This window comes from Podarcis bocagei (assembly GCF_964188305.1).
Source record: "Podarcis bocagei genome assembly, chromosome: 1".
Classification (NCBI taxonomy): domain Eukaryota; kingdom Metazoa; phylum Chordata; class Lepidosauria; order Squamata; family Lacertidae; genus Podarcis; species Podarcis bocagei.
Genome location: NC_138125.1, coordinates 78456344 through 78484185, shown reverse-complemented (window position 1 = coordinate 78484185; position 27842 = coordinate 78456344). Strand labels below are relative to the sequence as shown.

The window sequence follows — 27842 nt, the reverse complement described above, 5'->3', positions numbered from 1 at the left end:
TTCGAGCCAATGTTATCCCACCCTTTTCCAGGGCATTTCCCAGTCTCATTTGCAAGTAACTCAGTTTTAGAAGGGAGTGAGTTTGTTGCTCAAGAGCACCAAATCAATTGCACCAAATCAATTTGCTGGTATGTGACTGAATCCCGCCTGGAAATGGTGGCAGTCTAGAAGAGCCTCAAGGAAACTTCCTTCTTACACACAGCTTCTACTGTACATGCTTAACATTTAAAAGTTTAAATAAGCATGAAAATACTAATGTGCCATTTTATCTTTTTACCCTCACAGTGCCTGTAACAACATCCGTTTGTGTTCAGGAAGTATGCCAGTGGTCACAGTGGTATGATGTGAGCCAGCCTGGCTCTGGAGATGATGATGGAGATTTTGATACTTTTGAAAAACTAAGAGCAGAAGGATATAAAGTCTGCAGAGCTCCAAGGGCCGTTGCCTGCAGAGCTGAGAAATTTCCCAATACTCCATTAAGTGAACTGGGCCAGAAAGTAGAATGCAGTAAAACAGTGGGGCTAATCTGTTACAACAAGGATCAGCATCCAATGAGCTGCCACAATTATCAAATCAAAATCCAGTGTTGTAGCTTTGAACCATGTGGCATTACTGCATCGACACCTGGGACTACACACACAACAACACCAACTACTCTTCCTGTAACAACTCCTACTCCTGTAACAACACCAAAGCTACCACCTACCACAACTGTAGTAACCGAAACCACTAGCGTCTCAACTACAACCCCAGCAACCACAACAGAAATACCACGGTCAACACCTTGTAAACTCACATGTAGATGGACTGAATGGTACGATGTGCACTTTCCCACTTTGGACAACAAAGGGGATTTTGAAACATACGACATTATTAAGGCTGCAGGAAAAGATATATGCCAAAAACCTGAACGTATAGAATGCAGGGCAGAGAAATATCCAGAGAAATCTATTGATGAAATTGGACAAACTGTTCAGTGCAATGTGACATTTGGCTTTGTCTGCAAAAATGAAGAACAGTCAGGAATCTTGCAGATATGTGATAACTATCAGATCAAAGTATACTGCTGTTATACTGACTGCTTGACCACCACTCCAGAAACTACAACAGCAAGCACAAGTACTGTTTCAGTAACTACCACAGTTACTAGTACAACTCCAGAAACAACATCTACATCAGTAGTGACAACTAAGCCAAAAACAACAACAGTCACAACCACACCTTCTACTACTAAATCTACAACCACAACTACTACAGCCACAACGTCCACTACAATTCCAGAAACTACAACTGAAACAACACCTTCTACAACTAAAATTATAACCACACCCACAACAAAAGAAACAACACGTCCAACTGTGTCAACAACTACATCAACAACCTCACAAATTACAACAAAAGGTACAACCACAGTGTCAACTACTTCTGAAGCAACAACACTAACCACAACACCTCCAACTACAACACAGTCACCAACAACAGTAACAACTGTTCCAGAGACAACAAAAAGTTTAGAAACGACAACAATTTCAACAACAGCCCCTTCGACACCTGAACAATGCACTAAGGAAGTTTGTGAATGGTCACAGTGGTATGATATAAGTTACCCAGGATCCGCACCAGATGATGGAGATTTTGATACGTTTAAGAATATAAGAGCCAAAGGATACAAAGTCTGTAAGGCACCAAAAAATGTTGAATGCAGAGCAGAAAGATATCCTGATACACCACTAAATGAATTAGAGCAAAAAGTTACTTGTAGTAAAACAGAAGGACTTATATGTTACAACAAAGAACAACTTCCACCAATTTGCTATAATTATGAGATGAGAATTGAATGCTGTGAAAAAATAATTGTACCATGTCCAACAACCAGACCACTAACAACTACAAAGCCTTTAACTACAACCTCACAAACAACGACCACCAGCAAAACAACCACAACAGCATCAACACCAATAACTACTACCAAAGAAAAGACTATTATTACACGAACTCAGACAACTACACAGCCATCAAAAGCACCACTACTAAATGGAACAACATCAATCACAACTAAACCTCTACAAACAACAAAAGTCACAACAAGGACAACACCATTAATTACTGCAAAACCTGAAACACCGAAAACTAAGCCAACAACTGAAGTTACAACAACAACGAAGCCAACAACAACTACAAAATTGCAAACCACCACAACACAGACAACGGAAACAACCACCAGTGTCATCACAACAACAAAAGCAACCACCACACCTGTGGTAGTAAGCACGACTTTGCCTAGAATGACACCAGAAAGGACTACAATGGTGACAACCACCAGTGCCACCACCACCAGATCCATTCCCACCACCACCACTCCCAAACCAACCACTACAGCTCCAGAAACAAGCACCACCACACCAGTAACAACTACAGCACCCAAAACCACCACAACGCAACCAACCACGACCACCACTCCCAAACCAACCACTACTGCTCCAGAAACAACCACCACCACACCAGTAACAACTACAGCACCCAAAACCACCACAACGCAACCAACAACGACAACCACAACAACAACCACCACCACACCTCGGCCAGTAAGCACAACGACCTTGCCCACGACCACTGTGCCAGTCACCACCACAACTACCGAGACGACTACTACCTCTCCAGAAACAACAACCTGTGGACCTATATGTCACTGGACTGACTGGTTTGATGTTGACTATCCCACATCCGGACCTAACGGGGGTGACATTGAGACATATAACAAGATCCGAGCTGCAGGAGGGAAGATCTGTGCCAAGCCATCAAACATCCAGTGCAGGGCTGAAAATCACCCTGGCCTCAGCCTTGACCAGGTTGGTCAGAAAGTTGAGTGTAATGTTGATTCTGGACTGGTTTGCAAGAATGATCAGCAAATTGGGGAAATCAGGCAGTGCTTGAATTATGAGATGCGGGTGTTGTGCTGTGAAGTAAACCCACATTGCCCACCTACAACCATCCCAACCACCACCACTCCCAAACCAACCACTACAGCTCCAGAAACAACCAGCACCACACCAGTAACAACTACAGCACCCAAAACCACCACAACGCAACCAACCACCACCACCACCACCACTACTCCTAAACCAACCACTACTGCTCCGGAAACAACCACCAGCACACCAGTAACAACTACAGCACCCAAAACCACCACAACGCAACAAACCACCACCACCACTCCCAAACCAACCACTACTGCTCCAGAAACAACCACCACCACACCAGTAACAACTACAGCACCCAAAACCACCACAACACAACCAACAACGACAACCACAACCACCACCACACCTCGGCCAGTAAGCACAATGACCTTGCCCACAACCACTGTGCCAGTCACCACCACAACTACCAAGACGACTACTACCTCTCCAGAAACAACAACCTGTGGACCTATATGTCACTGGACTGACTGGTTTGATGTTGACTATCCCACATCCGGACCTAACGGGGGTGACATTGAGACATATAACAAGATCCGAGCTGCAGGAGGGAAGATCTGTGCCAAGCCATCAAACATCCAGTGCAGGGCTGAAAATCACCCTGGCCTCAGCCTTGACCAGGTTGGTCAGAAAGTTGAGTGTAATGTTGATTCTGGACTGGTTTGCAAGAATGATCAGCAAATTGGGGAAATCAGGCAGTGCTTGAATTATGAGATGCGGGTGTTGTGCTGTGAAGTAAACCCACATTGCCCACCTACAACCATCCCAACCACCACCACTCCCAAACCAACCACTACAGCTCCAGAAACAACCAGCACCACACCAGTAACAACTACGGCACCCAAAACCACCACAACGCAACAAACCACCACCACCACTACTCCCAAACCAACCACTAGTGCTCCAGAAACAACCACCACCACACCAGTAACAACTACAGCACCCAAAACCACCACAACGCAACAAACCACCACCACCACTCCCAAACCAACCACTACTGCTCCAGAAACAACCACCACCACACCAGTAACAACTACAGCACCCAAAACCACCACAACGCAACCAACAACAACAACCACCACCACCACCACACCTCGGCCAGTAAGCACAACGACCTTGCCCACAACCACTGTGCCAGTCACAACCACAACTACCGAGACGACTACTACCTCTCCAGAAACAACAACCTGTGGACCTATATGTCAGTGGACTGACTGGTTTGATGTTGACTATCCCACATCCGGACCTAACGGGGGTGACATTGAGACATATAACAAGATCCGAGCTGCAGGAGGGAAGATCTGTGCCAAGCCATCAAACATCCAGTGCAGGGCTGAAAATCACCCTGGCCTCAGCCTTGAACAAGTTGGTCAGAAAGTTGAGTGTAATGTGGATTCTGGACTGGTTTGCAAGAATGATCAGCAAATTGGGAAAATCAGGCAGTGCTTGAATTATGAGATGCGGGTGTTGTGCTGTGAAGTAAACCCACATTGCCCACCTACAACTATCCCAACCACCACCACTCCCAAACCAACCACTACAGCTCCAGAAACAACCACCACCACACCAGTAACAACTACAGCACCCAAAACCACCACAACGCAACCACCCACCACCACCACCACCACTACTCCCAAACCAACCACTACTGCTCCAGAAACAACCACCACCACACCAGTAACAACTACAGCACCCAAAACCACCACAACGCAACCAACCACCACCACCACTCCCAAACCAACCACTACTGCTCCAGAAACAACCACCACCACACCAGTAACAACTACAACACCCCAAACCACCACAACGCAACCAACAACGACAACCACCACAACGCAACCAACATTGACAACCACCACCACCACCACACCTCGGCCAGTAAGCACAACGACCTTGCCCACAACCACTGTGCCACTCACCACCACAACTACCAAGACGACTACTACCTCTCCAGAAACAACAACCTGTGGACCTATATGTCACTGGACTGACTGGTTTGATGTTGACTATCCCACATCTGGACCTAACGGGGGTGACATTGAGACATATAACAAGATCCGAGCTGCAGGAGGGAAGATCTGTGCCAAGCCATCAAACATCCAGTGCAGGGCTGAAAATCACCCTGGCCTCAGCCTTGACCAGGTTGGTCAGAAAGTTGAGTGTAATGTTGATTCTGGACTGGTTTGCAAGAATGATCAGCAAATTGGGAAAATCAGGCAGTGCTTGAATTATGAGATGCGGGTGTTGTGCTGTGAAGTAAACCCACATTGCCCACCTACAACCATCCCAACCACCACCACTCCCAAACCAACCACTACAGCTCCAGAAACAACCACCACCACACCAGTAACAACTACGGCGCCCAAAACCACCACAACGCAACCAACCACCACCACTCCCAAACCAACCACTACTGCTCCAGAAACAACCACCACCACACCAGTAACAACTACAGCACCCAAAACCACCACAACACAACCAACAACAACCACCACAACGCAACCAACAACAACCACCACAACCACCACCACACCTCGGCTAGTAAGCACAACGACCTTGCCCACGACCACTGTGCCAGTCACCACCACAACTACCGAGACGACTACTACCTCTCCAGAAACAACAACTTGTGGACCTATATGTCACTGGACCGAGTGGTTTGATGTTGACTATCCCACTTCCGGACCAAACGGGGGTGACATTGAGACATATAACAAGATCCGAGCTGCAGGAGAGAAGATCTGTGCCAAACCATCAAACATCCAGTGCAGGGCTGAAAATCACCCTGACCTCCGCCTTGACCAGGTTGGTCAAGTTGTCGAGTGCAATGTTGACTCTGGACTGGTGTGCAAGAATAAGGAGCAAATAGGGAAATTTAAGCAGTGCTTGAATTATGAGATGCGGGTGTTGTGCTGTGAAGTAAACCCACATTGCCCACCTACAACCATCCCAACCACCACCACTCCCAAACCAACCACTACTGCTTCAGAAACAAGCACCACCACACCAGTAACAACTACAGGACCCAAAACCACCACAACACAGCCAACCACCACTACCACCACCACTCCCAAACCAACCACTACAGCTCCAGAAACAACAAGCACAACACCATTAACAACTACAGTACCCCAAACCACCACAACACAACCAACGACGACAACCACCACACCTCAGCCAGTAAGCACAACCACCTTGCCCACAACCACTGTGCCAGTTAGCTCCACCACTACCGAGCCAACTACCACCTCTCCAGAAACAACAACCTGTGGACCTATATGTCAGTGGACTGACTGGTTTGATGTTGACTATCCCACATCCGGACCTAACGGGGGTGACATTGAGACGTATAACAACATCCGGGCTGTAGGAGGGAAAATCTGTGCCAAACCATCAAACATCCAGTGCAGGGCTGAAAATCACCGTGACCTCCGCCTTGACCAGGTTGGTCAAGTTGTCGAGTGTAATGTTGACTCTGGACTGGTGTGCAAGAATAAGGAGCAAATAGGGAAATTTAAGCAGTGCTTGAATTATGAGATGCGGGTGTTGTGCTGTGAAGTAAACCCACGTTGCCCACCTACAACCATCCCAACCACCACCACTCCCAAACCAACCACTACAGTACCAGTAACACCAACTGCCTGTTTCTGCAAGATTAATGAAACCATTTACAGACGTGGTAAGTAACCGATGTAGATTTCTATGGACTTTGCACATCATTTTTTACTTAAAATTATAAAAATAATATTGCTTATGGATTCATTTGCATATTTTTTCCACATTTTTGCTAAACCCTCCTTTCTTTAATACAGCCCATTGTTCGTTATTCTTTCATTATTTTGTGCTACTACTTTGTATGTTAGAAATATTTACAGTCTAACTCTTTGATTCCCTTTTGTAGGTGATACGATTTACAATAAAACAGACAGTGATGGTTGCCTTTTCACTGCTGTTTGTAGTAAAACTTGTTCTGTTGAGAGATCCAAAGGGCCATGCAAACTAACAACACCAAAACCCACTCCAACAGTTGTTGTCACAACCCCCACCCCCACCACTACCATTGCCACTACCACTACCACCACTGAGCAACCTGGATGCCCAGATGCTAAACCACCCTTAAAGGTACCAATCTCTTTTCATCTTGATTTGAAATAATGTTTTCCATTTGGAAGTTGATGCACAGAAAGCTACAGGTTGGGTACCTGGAAATACTCAATAGGGCAACAGGGATTAGCCTTACTTCTTCACAGTGCTTATCTCTTGGCTGGTTCGTGGTTAGGTTTGCATTCACCTGAATGCTGTGTAGGGGTTATCCATGAAGTTTTACCAGCTCCGAACCTGAGTGCTCCAGTGAGCCCTCTTATTTCTGCAGTACAGGTGTGGGAATAGTGGTGGGTTTTCTCTCTTTATTGTGTAGGAAGAAATTGCCTCTAGATCAGTTCTGCATGATTCCCCCACATGTCATGACTTTGGGGGCTTTTAATATAATATTTGCTAAGGTGTTCCCACCCCCCATGATGAGGGTTTAGCATGTGCATTCAAAAAGTCCAAGCCAGAGATGCTCTTGCGAAATCCAGTAAAGGGTGATAATGGGTTGCCTAGGTTGCCCAGTGACTATCCAGGTATTTTAATATCTGTCATGTGACAAGCGGTTGTAGAGCTGAGGAGGAGATATGTTTGCTGCATAAAAGATACATAGGCTGAGGCTTCATAACCAGGTGTCTGGAAGTGCTTGGACCTCACAAGAATACTTTAGCAGGGGAATGCCCAGACTCTGTGGCCTTGAGTGGCTCTGCTTGATTCAATGTAAATCAGAAATCAATGCAAATCAGAAGAATTTGTTACGATGCATATAATGTGGTGAAAATTATGATAATCTGGACCACTAACTGCCTAATCAACTGCTTCAAACAATCCCTCTCAGAATTCTCCTCTGCAAATCTTAATGTCACTTAGACTATAATCCAGTCCACACATAGCTGGAAATGTGTCTCGGTGGGACTTACTTCCAAAGAGGCATTTACAGGACTACGCTGTTGTTATTATTATTAACAGGGTATTCTTGGAAATTTGCTGAATATTCACCAAACAATATTTGTTATTTAACTGTGTCGTGCTAGCTGATATGCAATAGTATTTAATATTTAACAGTATTTGCTGGGGGCCAATGGGGCAGAAAAGGTATGTGCAGTAGCCTGTGTTAAAATCACTTGATACAGCCTTGGAGGAGATGTTAAACGAAACAAAAACAAAGACAGGTGGAATAAACCAAGGAACCAGAAATTATTTATGACTTTGCACATAGAACGTAAGTAATTCAACAAAAAATACAGCAGGATTAAGGAGTTTTGCATAGTAGATCCAGACTAGACATGCCAAAATTCATAGATATGACTAATATAGGTCCATTAATTTCAATGGGACTGCTCTAACGTTTAATTGGATACAACCCAAATGTTTTATTTATAATTATTCAATAACTGTCATTCCAGTGGTGTAAAGGGCAGTATTCAGCACACTCATTCTGCCAGTGCAATGGCTTTTGGCTGCACAACAGTACTTTCCCTCCCTCTTCTCTTGCCATACCCCTACCTGCCGACCTGGAGAGATTTGGGGAAGGTGACCATGGGATGAGGAGAGGGGGGGAGTGTGTGCAAGTAGAAATCCTTTCACTCATGGAACACGTGCGTTGGATACCATCGCAAATATTTGATAATGATAGTTCAATAATAGGCAATAGTGTTGGACAATATTTGACAGCTGGCAGCATCAAAATGACCAAGTGCTGGAGACCTTTAGCCCTCCAGATTCTGTTGGGCTACAACTGCAACCATCCCTGACCATTGGCCATGCTAGCTGATGGGAGATGGAGTCCAGCAACATCTTGAGAGCCACAGGTTCCCCATCCTTGATGTAGGTGCAAAGCGTCTATGGTTAACCTCTGATTGGTTGGTGCTGAAGAAAACTAGATACCAGGAGATTTCTGAAGTAGGATGCATTCACTTGTACATGTATAAATGGTATAAATAAGCAGGAACCAAAGAAGAAGTGCCTATCAGTTATATATAAAACTGTACATAAAGCTTAGCTGGGTCTAACTGTAAGTGTCAGTGGCAACAATGTCTTTCTCTTCACAGACTGGCGACAAATGGGTATCGAACTGCACCGTATCAACTTGTGAGGGAAACAATAAAATTTCTGTAAAGCAAGTACAGTGTCCACCAGTGAGGAATATTGTTTGTGAAAATGGGTACCCACCAAACAAAGTCTTCAGTGATGATGGCTGCTGCTATCACTATGAATGCGAATGTGAGTGAAAATAAATCTCTAAAGAAGCACTCATGACTCCGTTTTCATGGTGCAAACATTATCTCAAACATACTCTTGTTTGAGTCATTGTTTATGCTTTTCTTAAAGTCTAACTTAAGTCCTAATGGTTAACATCCCCCCCCCTCTAATTTTTCAGGTGTTTGTAGCGGCTGGGGTGATCCTCACTATATCACATTTGATGGAACGTACTACACTTTCCTGGACAACTGCACATATGTGTTGGTGCAGCAGATTACACCTAAATACGACAACTTCAGGATTCTAATTGATAATTACTTCTGTGATGCTGAAGATGGACTTTCATGCCCTCAGTCTATCATTGTTTACTACAAAACGTCAGTGGTAGTGCTAACCCGCAAACTCTTTGATGGTGTGGAAGCTAACAAGGTAAAAAAAAAATATGCACACTACTTGAATTGATTCTTTCAATGTATTATTTTATAGAAAATGCAACAGGACTGAAGGAGCTAGGCATATTTACTTTAGTGAGTAAAGGGAAACCCAAGACAAAGCCCACACTCAAGAGAACATGATTAGCTATGCCCAAGAATTTTCAGTAGGTGTACTGTATAGCAGCCTTCACTCACCTGGTCCTGCCTGAGGTTGATAGGGGTTATAGTCCCTGGGTTACATGATGACTGAGTCTTCAGATGATGAACATGCATGGGTAAGCCTGTCCTATATTTCTACCCCCATCTGAGAAATCAGAAATTTACTGCAAGATCAGAAATGTAGATTTCTGAAGTTAAAACATTGCTGTCTCATTCTTATTAGAAAATGTTATTGATCTTCAACAGAGTGAAATCTTTCCTAGATTAGTTATGGTCAACTGTAAAAAGGCTATGTGCAAGTCAACTCACTCACATTTGATTAGCTTAGGGACACAAGGAGACAGATAAAATGTGAACAACACATTTTGTGAACAAATCTGAACTGTGTGTCAGCTGTGAAAAGCAGCATTGTACATATTAAATAGCACAGCAAGACTGGGATTCAAAGTGATTTTCAGTCTCACAATTCCTAATACAATCACACTCCTCCTTTCTTTCTTAGACATTCAGGGAAAATTGTCAAACATCTTATGTGGATGCAGAAGTGCCGTTTGTGTAGATTCAATTCATGTACTTTAAGTTTATTTTTGTAGAGCAAGTGGAATATAAATTCCATAATAAATAATTTAACAACATATCTACAAAAGTAAATAAATTACTTTTTAAAAAAGCATAGCAAAGCAAAGAGAATTCCTCATTGTTGCAACATTAATCTCATTTACAGATCTACTTTGATGGTAAGATTGTCAACCCAGGCTTCCAGAAAGATGGCATTTTTGTCTCCATGGTTGGTGTCAACATGGTAGTTGAGATTCCTGAGCTTGGGGCTGTCATCACCTTCAGCGGTTTGATCTTCTCAATAAAACTTCCATATAGCAAATTTGGCAACAACACCGAAGGACAGTGTGGTAAGGGAAAATAATGCTTTACTCCCATGAAAATCCATGTTGTTCCATCAACTATTGGTTCACTCTTTCGAACCAATTACCAATTTAAAGTGAAGTCAGAACCATGTTTTTCATTTCAGTTTCACTTTTGTTGTTTTCTTTTTTTTTAAATAATATTTATTATTTTTCCAAAAACACTAAAAGAAGAAAAAAGAAAAGAAAAACAATACAATACAACACATCAAATTAACAAAACAAAACTAAGACAATAAAATAAATCAACCAATTTCATTATCCCATCTTTCATTCACTTATTTCCACGACCTCCTCACACCTCCCTTTTTGTATTCCACTTCTGTTAATTATTTCAGCAATTCCTTTCCATCTTCCTCTGTTTTCTATCCTATAATTATCTTAACTCATTCTAACCTTATTTTTTCCTTTAATGCTCTATTAACCTATCTGTACTTAATTCCTTATAACATTTCTACTAAAGCCATATAACTTTATTCCAACATTTTTCTAACATTCATTAATTTTACAGTATTTCTGTAAATAGTCTTTAAACTTTTTCCAATCTTCTTCCACCGACTCTTCTCCCTGGTCTCGGATTCTGCCCGTCATTTCCGCCAGTTCCAGGTAGTCCATCAACTTCATCTGCCATTCTTCCTGGGTGGGCAAATCTTGTGTCTTCCAATACTTCGCGATGAGTATTCTTGCTGCTGTTGTTGCGTACATAAAAAAGGTTCTATTCTTCTTTGGCACCATTTGGCCGACCATGCCTAGGAGAAAGGCCTCTGGTTTCTTCAAGAAGATATATTTAAATACCTTTTTCATTTCATTATAAATCATCTCCCAGAATGTCTTAATCCTTGGGCACGTCCACCAAAGGTGAAAGAATGTGCCTTCAGTCTCATTACATTTCCAACATTTATTGTCAGGCATATGGTAAATTTTTGCAAGCTTGACTGGTGTCATATACCACCTATAAATCATTTTCATTAAGTTTTCTCTTAAAAAATTTACATGCCGTAAATTTCATACCTGTGGTCCATAACTGTTCCCAGTCAGCCATCATTATATTATGTCCAACATCTTGTGCCCATTTAATCATAGTTGATTTCACTGTTTCATCCTGAGTGTTCCATTTCAGCAGCAAGTTATACATTTTTGACAAATTCTTGATTTTGGAATCTAACAATTCTGTTTCCAATTTTGATTTTTCCACCTGGAAACCAACTTTTTTGTCCAAAGTATATGCCTTCATTATTTGATAATAATGGAGCCAATCTCGCACTTTATTTTTCAATTTTTCAAAGCTCTGCAATTTTAGTTTGTCTCCCTCTTGTTCCAGAATTTCCCAATATTTCGGCCATTTGGCCTCCATATTGAGTTTTTTCTGTGCCTTCGCTTCCATTGGTGACAACCATCTTGGGGTTTTTTTTCCTAACAAATCTTTATATCTTATCCATACATTAAACAATGCTTTTCTAACAATATGATTTTTAAACGCTTTATGTGCTTTTACCTTATTGTACCACAAATATGCATGCCAACTAAATACATTATTAAAACCTTCTAGGTCCAACACATCAGTGGTTTCAAGTAGCAGCCATTCTCTCAGCCAACAAAAAGCAGCTGATTCATAATAGAGTTTTAGGTCTGGCAGGGCAAATCCACCTCTTTCTTTAGCATCAGTTAATATCTTAAATTTTATTCGAGGCTTCTTGCCGTGCCAAACAAATCTGGAAATGTCTTTCTGCCACTTCTTGAAACAATCCATCTTATCCAAAATTTGTAATGTTTGAAACAAGAACAACATCCTTGGCAGCACATTCATTTTTATCACAGCAATTTGGCCTAACAATGATAACTTCAAATTTGACCATATTTCTAAGTCTTTTTTCACTTCAATCCAACATTTTTCATAATTATCCTTAAATAAATTTACATTTTTAGCAGTCATATTAACCCCTAAATATTTCACTTTCTTAACCAATGTTAGTTCTGTCTCTTCCTGAAATTCCTCTCTCTCATTTACAGTTAAATTTTTCTCTAAAACCTTAGTTTTCATCTTATTCAGCTTAAAACCTGCTACTTGCCCAAATTCTTGAATCAGTTCCAATACCCTTTTTGTACTAGATTCTGGTTCCTGTAGGGTCAATACTAGATCATCAGCAAATGCTTTCAATTTATACTGTTTAACTCCCACTTGTATACCTTTGATCTCTTGGTCCTTTCTTATCATGTTTAACAAAACCTCAAAGACCGATATAAAAAGCAGTGGAGAAATTGGGCAACCTTGTCGTGTCCACTTTTGTTGTTTTCAAAAAGCACCTTGGTTTCTCTGTTTGACTGCCCCTCCTCCTCAAAAACTCATTTATTTCCCCCCAAATCCTGGATGCCAGGTATCCTGGATACTGCTGAAAATTTTGAGAAGGAGAAAACCCAGAATGGAATAGCACAACATTTGCTTCAAAAGAAAGGAGAATGTTTCTTCAATCAATAGCATGATTTAAATTTTATGTATTTCAGTGATTCTAGCATTGCACTGAATGCAAAACACTGCGTAGTTTGTTGCAAATATATAAAACTCTCTACCTTCCATTCTGTTCTGATTCTGTTTTGTTTTCCCCCAGGTACCTGTACAAATGACAGAAAAGATGAATGTCGCTTACCAACTGGTGAGATAACCAGTTGTCCCTACATGGCTCCCCATTGGAAAGTCGATGATGAGAAGAAGAACTACTGCAAAAACAAAACAGTACTTCCTGTCACACCAACACCCGCAGTACCTTGCAAACCTTCCCCTGTTTGCGATATAATTTTGAGCGAGTAAGTTGGAAAATTGTTCTAATGTATGCTTTCCTGCTTAGATAATATAATAAAAGTATCCTATGGAAGAAGAAGGGGAAATAATGTTAAAGTCTGATGCACAACTTTCTCAGGGTCAACTCTACTGAATAGAGTGGGCTGTAGTTCTGAGCCAACATGCATAGGATTTCTCTGTACAAGAGAACAGCTATATAAAAGGCCCTTTAGCTCATGTTCTAGACAGCCCTACCTCTTACTATAAAGGTCTGCGGGGCGGAGGGTGTCTTAACACATCTAGCTTCACATTTCTTCAAGCCTGCATATCAAACCCACAAATTCACTGAAAAAAATCAATTTACAGTTATAATAGGCTAGCCATATTTCAAAAAGTGAAATACAATACAAACGTTGTTGACCAAATCCGAGCTATATCCGGGAAATTCCGGATGTATGGCAACCCTAGGTTATAATATTCTTGTTGCTGTTATTGGAAATTTGGCTTGTGAAACTTTGTTTGAAAGTTAGTTTGCGACAACCCTTTTTTAAAAAGGCTCCTGGGAGACCTTTGATGCAATCAACTCATTTGCTGTGCATTTAAAGCAGACTTGTTTTGCACCATACCACATCTTTCTTCCAGAAAGCTACAATTCTGTTGTGAATATAACTGAAATTAGTGAAAGCTGAATTTCATGTGCGTGAAATTGTATACCATGATGAACATTCAGCCCTGAGAAACCTTTTTTAAAAATCCTGTTTTCCAGCTCTTCAAATCCCAGAAGTGAAAATAGTCATATTCAAAAATGTATATTCATGTCAAGTGTTTATGATATCTTTTACGGAGTCTTCCCTGATTATCATGTCTTTGTGATTTTTTTTTTACAGAGTCTTCTCTGATTGCCATCAAATCATACCTCCAAAGCCCTTCCACCAAGGTTGCTCCTTTGATTCTTGCCACATAGTCAATACCACCATGCAGTGTTCAGGCTTAGAGATATATGCTTCACTCTGTGCCTCTAAAGGTGTTTGCATTGACTGGAGAGCGAAGACTAATGGTTCATGCCGTAAGTACTGGAGTGTTAATCAATGCCACAGTTTCTCCACAAATTATACAGCCATGGGAGCCTTGTTCATTAAATACTTTGAATGTGTCAGTTTTATTTTTGTAAATAGATCCATCTTAGAGAATTGTAGTTTAATGACTAAAATACAGAAAGATGAGAGGACATTCTCAGCCTTTGAGAACCTCTTCAGCTATACATTTACTGAGGCTTTAAGAGGGCAGATGTCCAAATGAGATCTAGAGTCTGGGCCCTTCTTGTTCATTTAAGTATAGTGTTCTGTCTTTAGGATCACAGGAATGTGCCATCATGTTCACAGGAAGCATACAGTGGTGCCTCGCAAAATGAAATTAATCCGTTCCGCGAGTCTCTTCATCTTGCGGTTTTTTCGTCTTGCGAAGCACGGCTATTAGCGGCTTAGCGGCTATTAACGGCTTAGCGGCTTTAAGAAAAAGGAAACAAACTCGCAAGAACTCGCAAGACGTTTTGTCTTGCGAAGCAAGCCCATAGGGAAATTCATCTTGCGGAACGACTCAAAAAATGCAAAACCCTTTCGTCTAGCGAGTTTTTCATCTTGCGAGGCATTCGTCTTGCGGGGCACCACTGTATCTAATAAAAACAATTATATGAATAGAAGCAGAATATATGGCAACTAAACATGTTGAAATGTGGCTAGAATTTTAGGGTGCTGGTTTCTGTTTGCTTCTTTTTAACAAAGAGACCCTTCCATGCTATTAACTACCAGTAAAAGGAGAGAAAGAGTGTGAGGAAAGTCATACTGTAGCTGCAGTAGCTGTAAATGTAAAGTGTATCAAAGTATGTCTTTATGTTCAGCTTGGTCTATTTTTCTCACCATGTTTAGCATACAGCTGTCCTGAAGGCAAAGTATATGACCCATGTGGCTCTATCAACCCTCCCACATGTGATAATAGGTAAGGAAAGAACGGAATCTCTGTTTAGGTCTGTTTCACTCCAGTTGTTGGAGCCAGTGTTATGCAGTCAATAGCATGCTGGATTTGAACTCAGTTCAGAGTCATCACGCTCTTAACAGTGCTGATGATTCAAGGCACAGGCTGAATTTTCACAATGCAAAAGGGTGCTGTATAACCGTAACCCATGCTTTCTTTCTGCAGCAGGGCTAGTCAGCATAATGGCACTGGCATAGTTGAAGGTTGCTTCTGTGCTCCTGGAACCAAGCTCTTCAACTCCTTCAATGATATCTGTGTAGAACAATGTGGTAAGTGTTTTTATTTCAAGGACAGCAGAGGGTACCATACTGCAGCAACACTATATGGAGTGGAGGGTTCCTCAGCTGCAATTCAGGTCAGCCTAATCTAGGTAGCCTCAGCAGGGAGACAGAAGCACCCTTAGATACCCAAGAGAAAGTGATTTCCAGAAACATCAGGAGTAACTCAATAAGCAGTAATAATCACTCAAGAGAATGCTATGTGATCAGTAGTCACCTTGCACGAGTTTCAGAAGGAAATAGAGTCTTGATACAATGAGGAATTTCCATGTATCCTTCAAACATGACATCCCTGACCACAACTTCCAGAGGGATAGTCATGTTAGTCTGTTGCAACAAAAATAGCCAAAGAGTCTTGCAGCAGCTTAAATAATTATAAATAACAAGCAGGATTCAACGAATGAGCCATGCTAGCAGAAGCCTGCGCAAGGTCTTCCACCAATGCAGCAGGGCATTCCCTGTTTCTCCTCCCTCCATGCAACCCTGCATCTGGCTCTGAAGGAGTCAAGAAATGCTTGTGCTGACTTAACTAGCACTATGTTGAACTCCTCCCACAGAGTTGTTTAGTCTTTAAGGCACCACAAGAACTTTTGTTGTTCTTTCTGGTACAGTTCAGTCTCGGCAGCACCTCACAGTCCCAGCACCTTTTCACTGCCCTTTGACCCAGATAACAATGTCAGATGGCGCTGTGGCCTGTTTGCTCAGATAGCTAAATTTGCTCCAGGACTCTTTAGGAACAGCAGTGCAAAAAATCTCTGTTATTACATTTCTTTCAGGTTGTACTGGACCAGACGGGATGCCCAAAGAGGTAACTAAAAATATGTACTTCATGAAATGTGGATGGGTCACCTCTGTTGGGAGCAGAGGCCAATTCAGGGCAGCACAACTGGTTCCCCTGTGCTGGGTGCCAAGCCTAGGGGGCGCTACAACTATGATGTAGTGAATTGAGTAGAACAGAAGGTGAGGGGTCTCACCCAGTACAGAGTGCCTCTTTTAAGATGCATCTATGGTCCTGCCCCCCCCCCCCCGATTGTACAGTAATTATTATGGCTTTAATCAGCTGATTAATTGGAGGCACCCTTTTTGTAAAAAAAAATTGAGTAAGTAATTAAACTGATTATTCAGCTAAGTATTTACAGCCTTGATATATGTTGATGGCACTCTTTCTGACATGATCTCTGACAAGGCAAATTTAGGGGTGATGTATCTTATTTTCTTTTAAATACAATTTTTAAAATTATTTTTTTGCAGCCTGGAGCAAGCTGGATCAGCAACTGCCAGGAGTGTACTTGTGAAAAATATACTCTTAAAGTGCAGTGTACACCAAAGATATGTGCAACACCTGTCCCAGAACGCTGTGAATTTGAAGGCTTTGTGCCTGTCAGTGTCACAACACCTGAAGATAAATGCTGTCCTCAGATGAAATGTGGTAAGTACAATCTCTTGCCTGTTTGAAACAAAATATATCATGCTTCAGTCCGGTGCTGCATGAGCGGAAGACAGCTCACACGACCAATCTTCCCCTTCCCTTCCTTTCTACATCCTGCATCCTCCTAAAAAGCCTTTTTCCGGGGCTGATGGTGGGGGGATTGCTAAATACTATGGACAATGTTATCTGAGTGAGAGGGTGGAAATGCCCAGAATCAGTTGGAGAAATCTTGTACCAATGTTAGTTTTCTCTGCCCATTTTTGGGTGATTCTTTCCTCCTACTGAAACTGCAAATGACATAATCTTCTTTATACATACATTCATACATACATACATACATACATACATACATACATACCCTATCATTTCTCCTGGGAGTTTCAAGGTGACTACCCAACATATCCCATGCTGTCTAGTAGAAGAGGCTATCACTTCTCAGCCTGTTGGCTTAAGAGGCTTGTGTGGGTACGGGGGACTGAAGAGGGAGGAGGCAAAAGGGAAAGGTCCACTATGCTTAATTTCCTTCTGCTTCTGCAATGTCGGATGCAATCCATTGTGAACAGCTCAAAGCAACCACTTCCAAATGGGTACCTTTTTCACTTAGGTAAATTCCCATTAGTTACACCACAGGAGGTCCTACAATTGGACTGAAGCCCTGTGCTACAAATCATAGTGGTTAATCTATCCATACTACAGGAGTGCTGGTGGGCAGAGTTGGGCAACCTGTGGCCCTCCAGCTGTTATTAGACTGCATCTCCATTGGCCACAGGGGCTGGAAGTTGGAGCCTGAAAACATCCTGTAGAGATTCACGTCTCTTCTTCAGACACAAAGCAGATGTTTCTCTGGACATAACTGGAGTGTTGAAAAATGCCCTGTATGTTCTTGTTATAATGAAAATATCCTGATTTTCTTTTATGGCTTTATTATTATTATTTGCCTTGTATAGTATGCAACACTAGTTACTGTCCTGGATCCATTGAGACCTGTCCAGTAGGATATGAATTAAAACAACAAAAGCTGCCAGGAGATTGCTGCATTCAAGCCACTTGTGGTAAGAACTGAAACATGACATTTCTGAGGAGTATTTGAAACTTCTCTCCCCTCCCCCTTCCCTCTCTCTTCCTCTCTCTCTACAACTCCCCACCCTCCAGATGAGTCATATTCCATCCCCACCTCCCATGCTATGAACTGGCATTTCAGTGGCCGTTTTGCCTCTTCAATTGTTTTTATTTCCTGTTGCAAGAATCCTGAAATTGTTCTGAATAAGCAGATGCTTAATTTGTTATATATCTAATATCTGCTGAGAAGCTGGTCAATTAAGCTGCTGCTGGCAAGTCTCAGTTTTGTTGGGGCTTCTTTTGCAATGGGGCTATTTTGTAAAATTTTCTTTTTGGAGAGGATATTTTGTAACATATACACACACATTTCTGCAAAGCTGCACAAGGTAGGGTTTCCAGAACCTCAAGCTGAATCCTTACTGCTTGTGTACTCGATCCTGGCATGGTTACTAGGAGTAGACATTAGGGTGGATCCATCCACTTCCTGCCCACATCACTTTCACATGTGTGTACCCATAAACCCATACCATCACCATGAATGTTCAAATTTAAATACCTGTTTACATTTACTAAACAAATTTTCTCCCAAACCATATATTATTTAGGATATATATTTCTCTCAAAATATGTACGGTATTTAAATGTATATTTTGAAATATTCAAATTACTGAGAACTGCATTGTGGCTTTCAGTGAAGTTTAAAATCTGGTGGATAGTTAAGTTCTGATCTGTGCATTAGTATGAGTGGTGCACATCAGGTTAGTTTGTACTATACTTCCCAAAAGACTGAATTCCTCAAACAACTCTACTGGAAGAACCCATTGCACACTCATCAAGAAACCATTTGAATCACAGCTACATTGGTACTTCCTTGTTTGCCTTCAAAGGTTCTGGACACACTATATATCCTGGTAACATTAGTTTACCTCTCACAGAGCTACAATTCCCAGAATCCTTGGCAAATTACCATTTCCAGAATTATTTGAGCCTGTGGCTGAGAATGTGTTTTACATGCATTTAAAATGCATACTCTGTAGCGTACACAGCAATATTCCATTCTTATCACTGAAAAGAAAATTTTAAGATTCATTCCATTGCACCTTTCTGTTTTACAGAGAAAATACCCGGCTGTATTGACGAAGGCATATTCTACAAAGTAAGTACATTTTATAATAATGAATGCTAGAAGCAATAATTTGTTTGTTTGGTAAATGTATAAATCACTTGCTCACAAAAACAGTCCACGGCTGAATAAAGCAAAACTAGATTACACAAGCCAATAAAAAAGAAATATACATAAAGCATTATTTTAAAAATAAAATAAAATTATTTATTAAGAAAATGATTTGCACAGAAATGATTGATGCTATAGGCACTGTGGGCCCCCTCAGTGTCTTTTTGTTGTTGAGGGGGCCGGGCCCCCATATTGGTGGAGTTGGGCATGGAACAATGTCAGCATGTTGTGTGATGCTGTGCTCGCAATGTCAGGACATTGCATCTTTGCCCTCAACGTGCTTCAGAAGATGGTGCCTCTGATTGATGCGGATTAATAGTGAGTGTGTTTAGCCCTCCATGAAAAGCTTTTAGAAGTTATGATGTTACTGGGAAAACCCTGCATATCTTCCTTTAATTCAAACTATGAATTATAAGCTTTCACAGTAGAAATACTTTAGCATCCAAGAGAATTCTCGGTGTATCCTGCATTAAGGTGCAGAATTTTTCCCCCTTTAAATAAGTTGCCTATCAGTTCAGATCAAAAGGAAGGGACTAGAAACCCTACATTTCTTTTTCATCCCAGATTAACGATTCCAAATCCATTCCACAACCCATAGATAAATATACCCCTTTCATGGAAACATTTATGCATCCCGGTAGAAAGAAAAAAACACCTTGGTTCATAAGTTGAAAAGGGGCCTGCTGGTTGCTGGGGTTCTTTCAAAGAATCCTGAGCTAGATGAAGCAAGACAATCCACACATTTTCAAGCATTTTTAGGATTAAATGAGCTTGTATACTCAAGATTAAATGAAGAAGCTGCATCCAATTGGTGATCCTTCACTGACCGATAGCTCTATGATCCAGTGGGTGCTTCTGTCAGCAGAACAGAAAGAAAAGCAAATTACAGTTTTTACCCCTCCTAGTGTGTCACTTGCCCCCCTCCCAAGCCCCAAATATGCTTCAGAGGGTTGGGGAACCCCACAGAACAACATGGCAGGTGGTGCAGGAAGCTATAGCAGGAGAGAGAATCACTGAATCACTTCCGTGCTCATGACACTTATGGAAGCCTATGCTGGGTCAATGGGCTTTCTGTTGGTGGAGGAAGACCAGTTGCATACATCTGTGATATTTCTGATTTATGAAAACAGTTTAGAATTATTTAGGACCATTTCTCCTCTGCCCTTCTTTAGCCTGGAGCAGTTGTTCCAAGAGGCCTCTGTGAAACGTGCAGATGTTCTGTTGAGCAAGATCCAGAAAGCCAAATAAACACGGTGGAATGTGTGTCACAAGCATGTGACAAAAACTGCCCAGTGGTAAGTTAGTGTTACAAACTGTTTTTGTAAATTGCCAGCTTTTCAGGAATTTATCTGCAAACCTAGCTATTTCACCTCCTTGATCTTATGAATCTCTTTCCATATTTTCTCAAATACAGGCCCAAGAATACAAGGAAATCCCTGGACAATGCTGTGGTAAATGCTCAGCGGTAGCATGTGTTATAAAAGAGGGATCCAGTGTTCAGGTTATCAAGGTAGCTGATGTTTTATGAATACCCATACATGCAATCTCATGTTCTGTCATACTTGTGTTTCTCATGCTTGGAGTGGAAGCTTACTAGAGGCCATGAATGATATTAACTGAAGCAATAATTAATAGATCTGCATTTAAATTCCCATAGTTATCTTTTCCTACCATTGCCTTTTTCTGCTCCATTGGATGTTTTGAGTGCAAATCTTTAGTATAAATCTTTTTGGCTTGTGAAACTTTGTGCTATATAAAAATAGTAAAAAGGGAGAAAAAAGAAGCTGCCCTATCAGATGGTTGGCCCATATAGCCAATGTTGCGTTGACTCCCCACATTCTGTGAAGGAGATACCAATGCCTTATTTTAATTTGAAGTGTAGTTTTTATTGTAGCTTTATTAATGAATATAGCCTAGTGTTGCCTAGTCTGATTAGAAAGGACTCTCCTAAGTCTTAGACTTGCAACCTGAAATCCCTGAGAGGTGCCAGCAATTGAACCTGGAGCCTTCTACTGCCTTCTACCGAGTCTGACCATTGGTCTGTCTAGCTCAGAACTGTCTAAACTCACTGGCTCTCCAGAATTTCTTCTCCTTTTTCGGTACCACTCAGCCTATGTTCTCTCCCAACCTTCTTAAGGGGAAAACCCCCAAATTTTCAAGTAGGGCTCTCCCTCAGCCCTACTTGGAGATGCATGGGATTGAGTCTGTGGCTGAAGCTCTGCCACTGACCTACCACCCTCCCCATAAAGTGTGGGAAGCATGTGGTCATCCACCACTTGAACCCATCCCACTCCAGAGAGAATGCTTGAAAGTAAGATGCCACATGTGACCAAGCTATGCCTTCAGATATTTGATCACACAATCTGTTTCTCTTGACAGAACGCAGTCATGAGTATCTGGGGGCAGAATTCCGGCTCCACGTGCCTGAGCTAAAGGGTTTATATATGGTCAAATCCTTGTGTCAGGGAGGCCAATGAAGTCACATTTAGCAAAGTGATGCCAAACTGTTTCACAGTGCAGTTTGTCATGAAGATAGGCATGGAGAGAGAGAGAATGTGTGTATTTGTGCATTTGAGACAACCAGAGACCATGAAGCAATGAAAGAAGGCACTCAATTGTATCAACAAATCCACATGGGGTTTCTTCCTTCCTTCATCTGTGTAATACAGTGGTGCCTCGCAAGACGAAAAGAATTCGTTCCGCGAGTCTTTTCGTCTTGCGATGTTTTTAGTCTTGCGAAGCACGGTCCGTCGCAACTGCGCCTCTTCAAGCGGCTTTTAAAAAAAAGCACAAGACGTTTTCGTCTTGCGAAGCAAGCCCATAGGGAAATTCGTCTAGCGAAGCAACGCAAAACCGAAAAACCCTTTCGTCTAGCGAGTTTTTCGTCTTGCGATGCATTCGTCTTGCAGGGCACCACTATATGCACAATGATGAAAACAGATGGCAAAAGCAGAGGACATGTTCTGTTAGAGTTTGATAAAGGTAGCTCAGTAGAGCTGAGTGGAGGCAAGCAAACCTAGCTGTGAATATGAAAGCTATATTCTTTCCCACATAGTTTTCATAATGACCTTTCCTTATTATAGTAAATTTATCATAAATTTCCTTTGCTTTTTAACCCTATCTGTATTATCTTAGTGATACAATCAAAGCCCTTTGAAGGACATAAAAATCACGTGTCAGCTTCTAATAACATAACTATAACTCTGACTTTTTTCAGCCTGGGGAGATTTGGCATCATCCAGGAAACAACTGCACAACTTATGAATGTGAATTGGTTGAGGACCAGTATATTCCTGTCCCTACCAAAAGACCCTGCGCTCCACTTAACTGCCCACCTGTAAGTTTACCAATATGATCAAAAGTCTTTGTGTCTGTTAGATTATCTACTCAGTGAGATCAGGGTTTATCTAAGAAAGCTGGATGAGGGTATGTTTTTTTAAAAAAAATGCATAAATCATATGGGTTTGTTTAGGTAGTTTGGAATTATTATGATAGGCAAGGGTCCTAAACCAAGCCTAAAGTAACAGAGTCAGACTTGGGCCCTTATCAAGTTCCTGTTCATATATCTATTCAGTTCCCTACTTTATTTAATGCAATCTGAGAAGTGTGATTCACTAGATACTGTAAATGCTAAATGAAATGCTCGTGTAGTTATATAATCGTTGTTTAGGGCTGTATAAATAGTCTAATTTTGGTCCATGTCAGTTTCACATGTATTCTTTAATAAGTGTTTCATCCTGATTCTGTATCAAGTGGATTATTATTGCGGGGAGGGAATTTTTTAAAAAGTGGATTATTATTATTGTTGTTGTTATCATTATCATCATTATTAAACACATGTAAATATGCATTTCCCCCACAAAATATTGTATACATTTCCCCTTAAAATACATACTTTTGTATGCATTTCATAAAAAATATTAATTTTCAATGATACCATAATACAACAATAAATCAAAACTAAAGGAACCTAGACAGACTAAGGATAGTAAATAAGATGAAGCAAAATACCAAGCAGGAGAGAGTAGGAGCATTACTACACAGAATTGTATAATAGTTGGCAATGCTGTGTACAGTAAGAAATTTAAGGTATAACTTCTAATAAACAGGTGATGAATTATTCATTGAGAGATTAGTTTACCCCAAATGTGCACATAAACATTGTTGTACATATTCTAACCTGAAATATACATTTTACATGGTTTTTAAGTGCAGAAATGCATCACAATTCAGAAAACTGCAAAAAAAGAATGCTATCTGTGTTCTAATCTTTGCATTAGTACTTAAAAATGCAGCCCAGTAAAAATCTTCAAGCATCCCAACTACAGTGCTTGAAATTAATAGAAGGTATTAACTGTATTGTGGGAGACAATGTGCTTTGGAGTCTATGGGCCCAAATATTGTTTACCTGCCTTTGTGCACACTTTTCCAGGGAATCCTGGCAATGGTGAAGGTCTCTCATGGCCACAAAGAAGCTGCATTTGTTCAGAGAATAATAATTGTTTAGGTTATCTGTAAATTCATCTAACCCATTTTGGTTTTTCAGGAGAATGTGAGACTGAGTGAAGATGGCTGCTGCAAGGTGTGCGGACCTCCACGTAAGTTATGACAAAATTGTTAAAATAAGCCTGCACACCAAAAAAAAAACCCCACAATGTACGAGAACAGGGGGTGGGCAATCTGTGGCACTACCTGTGCACGTCCTTATTTCATGTGGTCCATAACTTAATTTCACATGGGTGGCAAGGAGGAGAAAAATAGGGGAAAGGGTTTAAGGGAGAGAGAGAGAATGAAAAGTGTGTTAGAAAGAAAGGGAAAGCTGTGCCCCTCCCTTACCTTTGTCTCAAGCCCTACCCACTTTTGACTCTGGCCCACTACCACCAATATGTAGTTCCAACAGATTATGCTTGAGGGGAAAAGGCCCTCTACAAAAAGTTCCACACCCCTGCAGTAGATTGTGTTTTTGCCTATATTTGCTACGGTCAGGCAGGAAGTGAGCCAATAAATTATCTGTGCAGAGAGAAAGTGCTAAGATTTTCCTCTGCACCTTTGCAGCATAGGTGTGAACATCGAGACTAGTACTGTGGAGTGAGAAGTCTTTGTGGTCAAATGTATAGCACAGGCATCTTTGTCAAAACATGCTAGTGGCATTAGACTAGATCAGTACAGGAGTTTATCATGTTCTTTCCTCCCATCCTGACATTCCAGTGCATCAAGAAGTGGGTTCTTATTATGATGGACCTACCCAGTGCTATTTTTCTAGAAAAAGAGGTGCCAGAACTCAGCCTGAATGCCTCCCTTGTTCTCTTATAATGGCAATAGTGCCCACCTGAGAGGTGCAAGAACCGAGTTCCAGTGAGTTCCGGCTGGAAAAAAAGCCCTGGACCTACAATTCATTTTTCCTTGCCAGTTTCGACAGTTTGCACATGTGCACTCACACACCACCTTACCCTACTCAGTCTTCTGTTAGGCAGTATTTGTGAGCACACAGTTATGATGGTTTTTGTTTTTGGTTGTTCTCCCCTCTCACAGCGGGAGATTGTATTCCAAAGAACATCACAAGTCTCATCAGACATAATGGATGTGAAGCTACTGAACCTGTCGAATTACGGTACTGCGATGGCCACTGTGGCAGTTCTTCAATGTAAGTAGAAAAGTGGGCATTGCTGCCTTCCCCCGGGGAACTCTAAAACTCTAAAACCCAATAAATAGTCCAGGGGTCATTCAGTTGAAGTCCAGGTTAGCAAGACATGGAAAATTGTGCTGGGAAGCAGAGCACTTCATTTTTGAGCTCAATTATGTACTCATTTGACAGGTGACATCAGGCAATTCACTTTCTTGTCAAGACAACAACAACAACAACAACAACAAAAACTACTGTAAATACTATCTGGATAGACCTAGAGAACTATATAGAATCTTTGGAATCACTATATCCTACTGCAGTGTTTATCATTGCAGGGGATTTTAACGCACATATGGGAGTAAACGATGTAAATTTGTACACCCGTTACAATCAGATTCTGGAACCAGATATTTTCTTAGCCAGAGGTACCTCCCGTCTGTCTAAAGATCATAGATGTAATTATTCAGAGCTTTGTTTAGCCCATGTTGTAAGGCAGAGGGACTTGTTAATGTTAAATGGTATGATAGAGGGAGATTGGCCCAGGAAATATACCCACTTTTCAAAGCATGGAGGCAGTGTGATAGATTATATTGTGATCTTACCATTTGTATATAAGTTTGTTGTGGAGTTTGAGGTGGGCCATAATATTGAGAGTGATTGTTTACTCAAACAATGGTACTTGTAGGCCCAGTATTTAAAAATTCTTCCCCAAAAACTCAATTTATCTCTAATGCAAACTTAGGTGTGACAGCAGGCAATAGAATTAAGTGGACACCAGTACTCAATCTATTCTAAATGAACCATGTCAGACTGATTGTTTCCAATACAAACAAAAGCAAAATGATGGCACTGCGGGTTGGTGTGAGTGGTGGACTTGATTCTGCAGCAGCTAAAGCCTTCTTTGTTTTCTCTTAGATACTCTTCTGAGGCTAACACATTGGATCACACATGTGCATGCTGTAAGGAAACCAAAACCAGCAAGAGGCAAGTGACACTTATGTGCCCTGATCACTCCACCATTGAATATTCATACATCCATGTTGACTCATGTGAGTGTGTGAGCAATCAATGTGATGTGAAGCCCAGCCCAACACCAGGAGAGCAAGAACAGCAGCAGCAGCAGCAGGAAGAACAGCAGCAAGAGCAGCAGCAGCAGCAGCAGCAGCAGCAAGAAGAACAGCAGCTTGGCCAGAAATAAAAACAGGAGCCAGGACTGACCTAGACATTTTTTAAATGACCAACACCAATAATTAACAGAAGATAAATTAAAATGAATCTTGCTGTTTTGAAATAAAAAGCATCCAAGGCAGCAACTTGAACATACAGATGAATTTCTCTTCTTCTAAATCTACTCTTGACAGAAAAGTATTTTCTTTTCTTTGGGGTGCCAAACAATTAGAAATTCTAGGTGACACTTTTCTTGGGGCAAGGCCTTTGTGAGACTACACTGTGCAGTTACAAATAACTTGGAGAGGAAAGTATTTGGCATGATAAAAGGTTAGGGTGGGAGACAAAAAAAGGATTTTAGCTTGAACTCTTGTGAAGTTATGATGCCAATATTAACAAAGCATTGGTACAGACACTGGCATTTCTAATACACCCAGAAGAATTTTCTCCACCAAGTAGCACAAGCCAGCCATAACTTTGGAGCAGAAAGAGCTACTCATAGTGTCCAGTTCCATTGGTGAACATGGTCTGTTCTCTATCTCCTTTGCAAAAGTTAGATCTCACTTTCATAACTTGGTCAGCCTTTTTTGTTTTTTTTCCCCCAAGTTCCTTTTTCTACAAACTTCAACCTCTCAAAGGCTGTGGGGCTATAATACTCAATATTATTTGTAGATCTATTTTTGTACAAAAAAACTCCCCATGAAGTATGGTTGCTGCTGAAGAAGACTGTTTACATGATATCATCAGCATATTAATTGTATGAAGATCTGGATTTTTTAAAATATAAATGTTTACAAAATGAACATAAGATATATAGATATATTTGCCGAATTGTCATATGAAGAACTTTTTAAACCAAAGTAGTAAATATCAATAATATAAATTCTGTTCTAGGACAATGAATTATTTTTTAACGTTGTACCATTACTATTTATTTGTTTCTGGAAAACAGACTATTTTCTTCTGTATTAGCACCATCTGTCAAATGATGCCTGGTTGAGGGATATCTTTACCTTTTGCTGTTTTTATTTGTTTCTTAAAGAGAACAGTTTCAATGATTAATAAAATTTTAGCATTTTGCACCTGTTGTGTCATTCAGTTTATTTTTTTACTACTCTGATCTGCCTTTGTGATGTACACCAATTCAATGTGTCATTCAGTTTGACCAGCAGCCACTGTTTTCCCTCAGAAGTATAATGACCACAATCCTGGCATAGCAGTACACGTGATCACAATTCTGCCATAGCTGTTATGCCAGACCCCCATAGCTCAGATGTCAACTGGACCAGTTCGCATATTGGTCACTGCTCACCCAAATATAGCAATTTAAAAGCCACTGCATTAAAAAAAAAGACCACACCAAAATAACTAAAGATCTTTGTGAACTGATGAAGCTTGCATCTTATACTGAAAGTTAAGAAGTTTATTTGGAGTACATACTGTCTGCTGCTGAGTTCTTGCTG

At 41.1% G+C, this 27842-nt stretch overlaps 1 protein-coding gene across 1 annotated transcript in view; it reads left to right on the top strand.

The window, feature by feature from the left end:
* The window catches only part of MUC5AC (mucin 5AC, oligomeric mucus/gel-forming), a 60647-nt gene extending 33186 nt beyond the window's left edge, over positions 1-27461 (top strand). The window contains exons 31-49 of the mRNA XM_081203463.1: positions 286-6657; positions 6880-7100; positions 9116-9287; positions 9445-9695; positions 10584-10767; positions 13386-13581; positions 14443-14621; positions 15481-15550; positions 15752-15855; positions 16641-16672; positions 17116-17293; positions 18241-18345; positions 19468-19508; positions 20759-20881; positions 21001-21096; positions 22804-22923; positions 24133-24184; positions 25119-25230; positions 26128-27461. Coding sequence (XP_081059589.1) covers positions 286-6657; positions 6880-7100; positions 9116-9287; positions 9445-9695; positions 10584-10767; positions 13386-13581; positions 14443-14621; positions 15481-15550; positions 15752-15855; positions 16641-16672; positions 17116-17293; positions 18241-18345; positions 19468-19508; positions 20759-20881; positions 21001-21096; positions 22804-22923; positions 24133-24184; positions 25119-25230; positions 26128-26410 — 8891 coding nt within the window. The 3' untranslated portion in view covers positions 26411-27461. The remainder of the gene's footprint in view (positions 1-285; positions 6658-6879; positions 7101-9115; positions 9288-9444; positions 9696-10583; positions 10768-13385; positions 13582-14442; positions 14622-15480; positions 15551-15751; positions 15856-16640; positions 16673-17115; positions 17294-18240; positions 18346-19467; positions 19509-20758; positions 20882-21000; positions 21097-22803; positions 22924-24132; positions 24185-25118; positions 25231-26127) is intronic.
* The last annotated feature ends 381 nt before the right edge of the window (positions 27462-27842 follow it).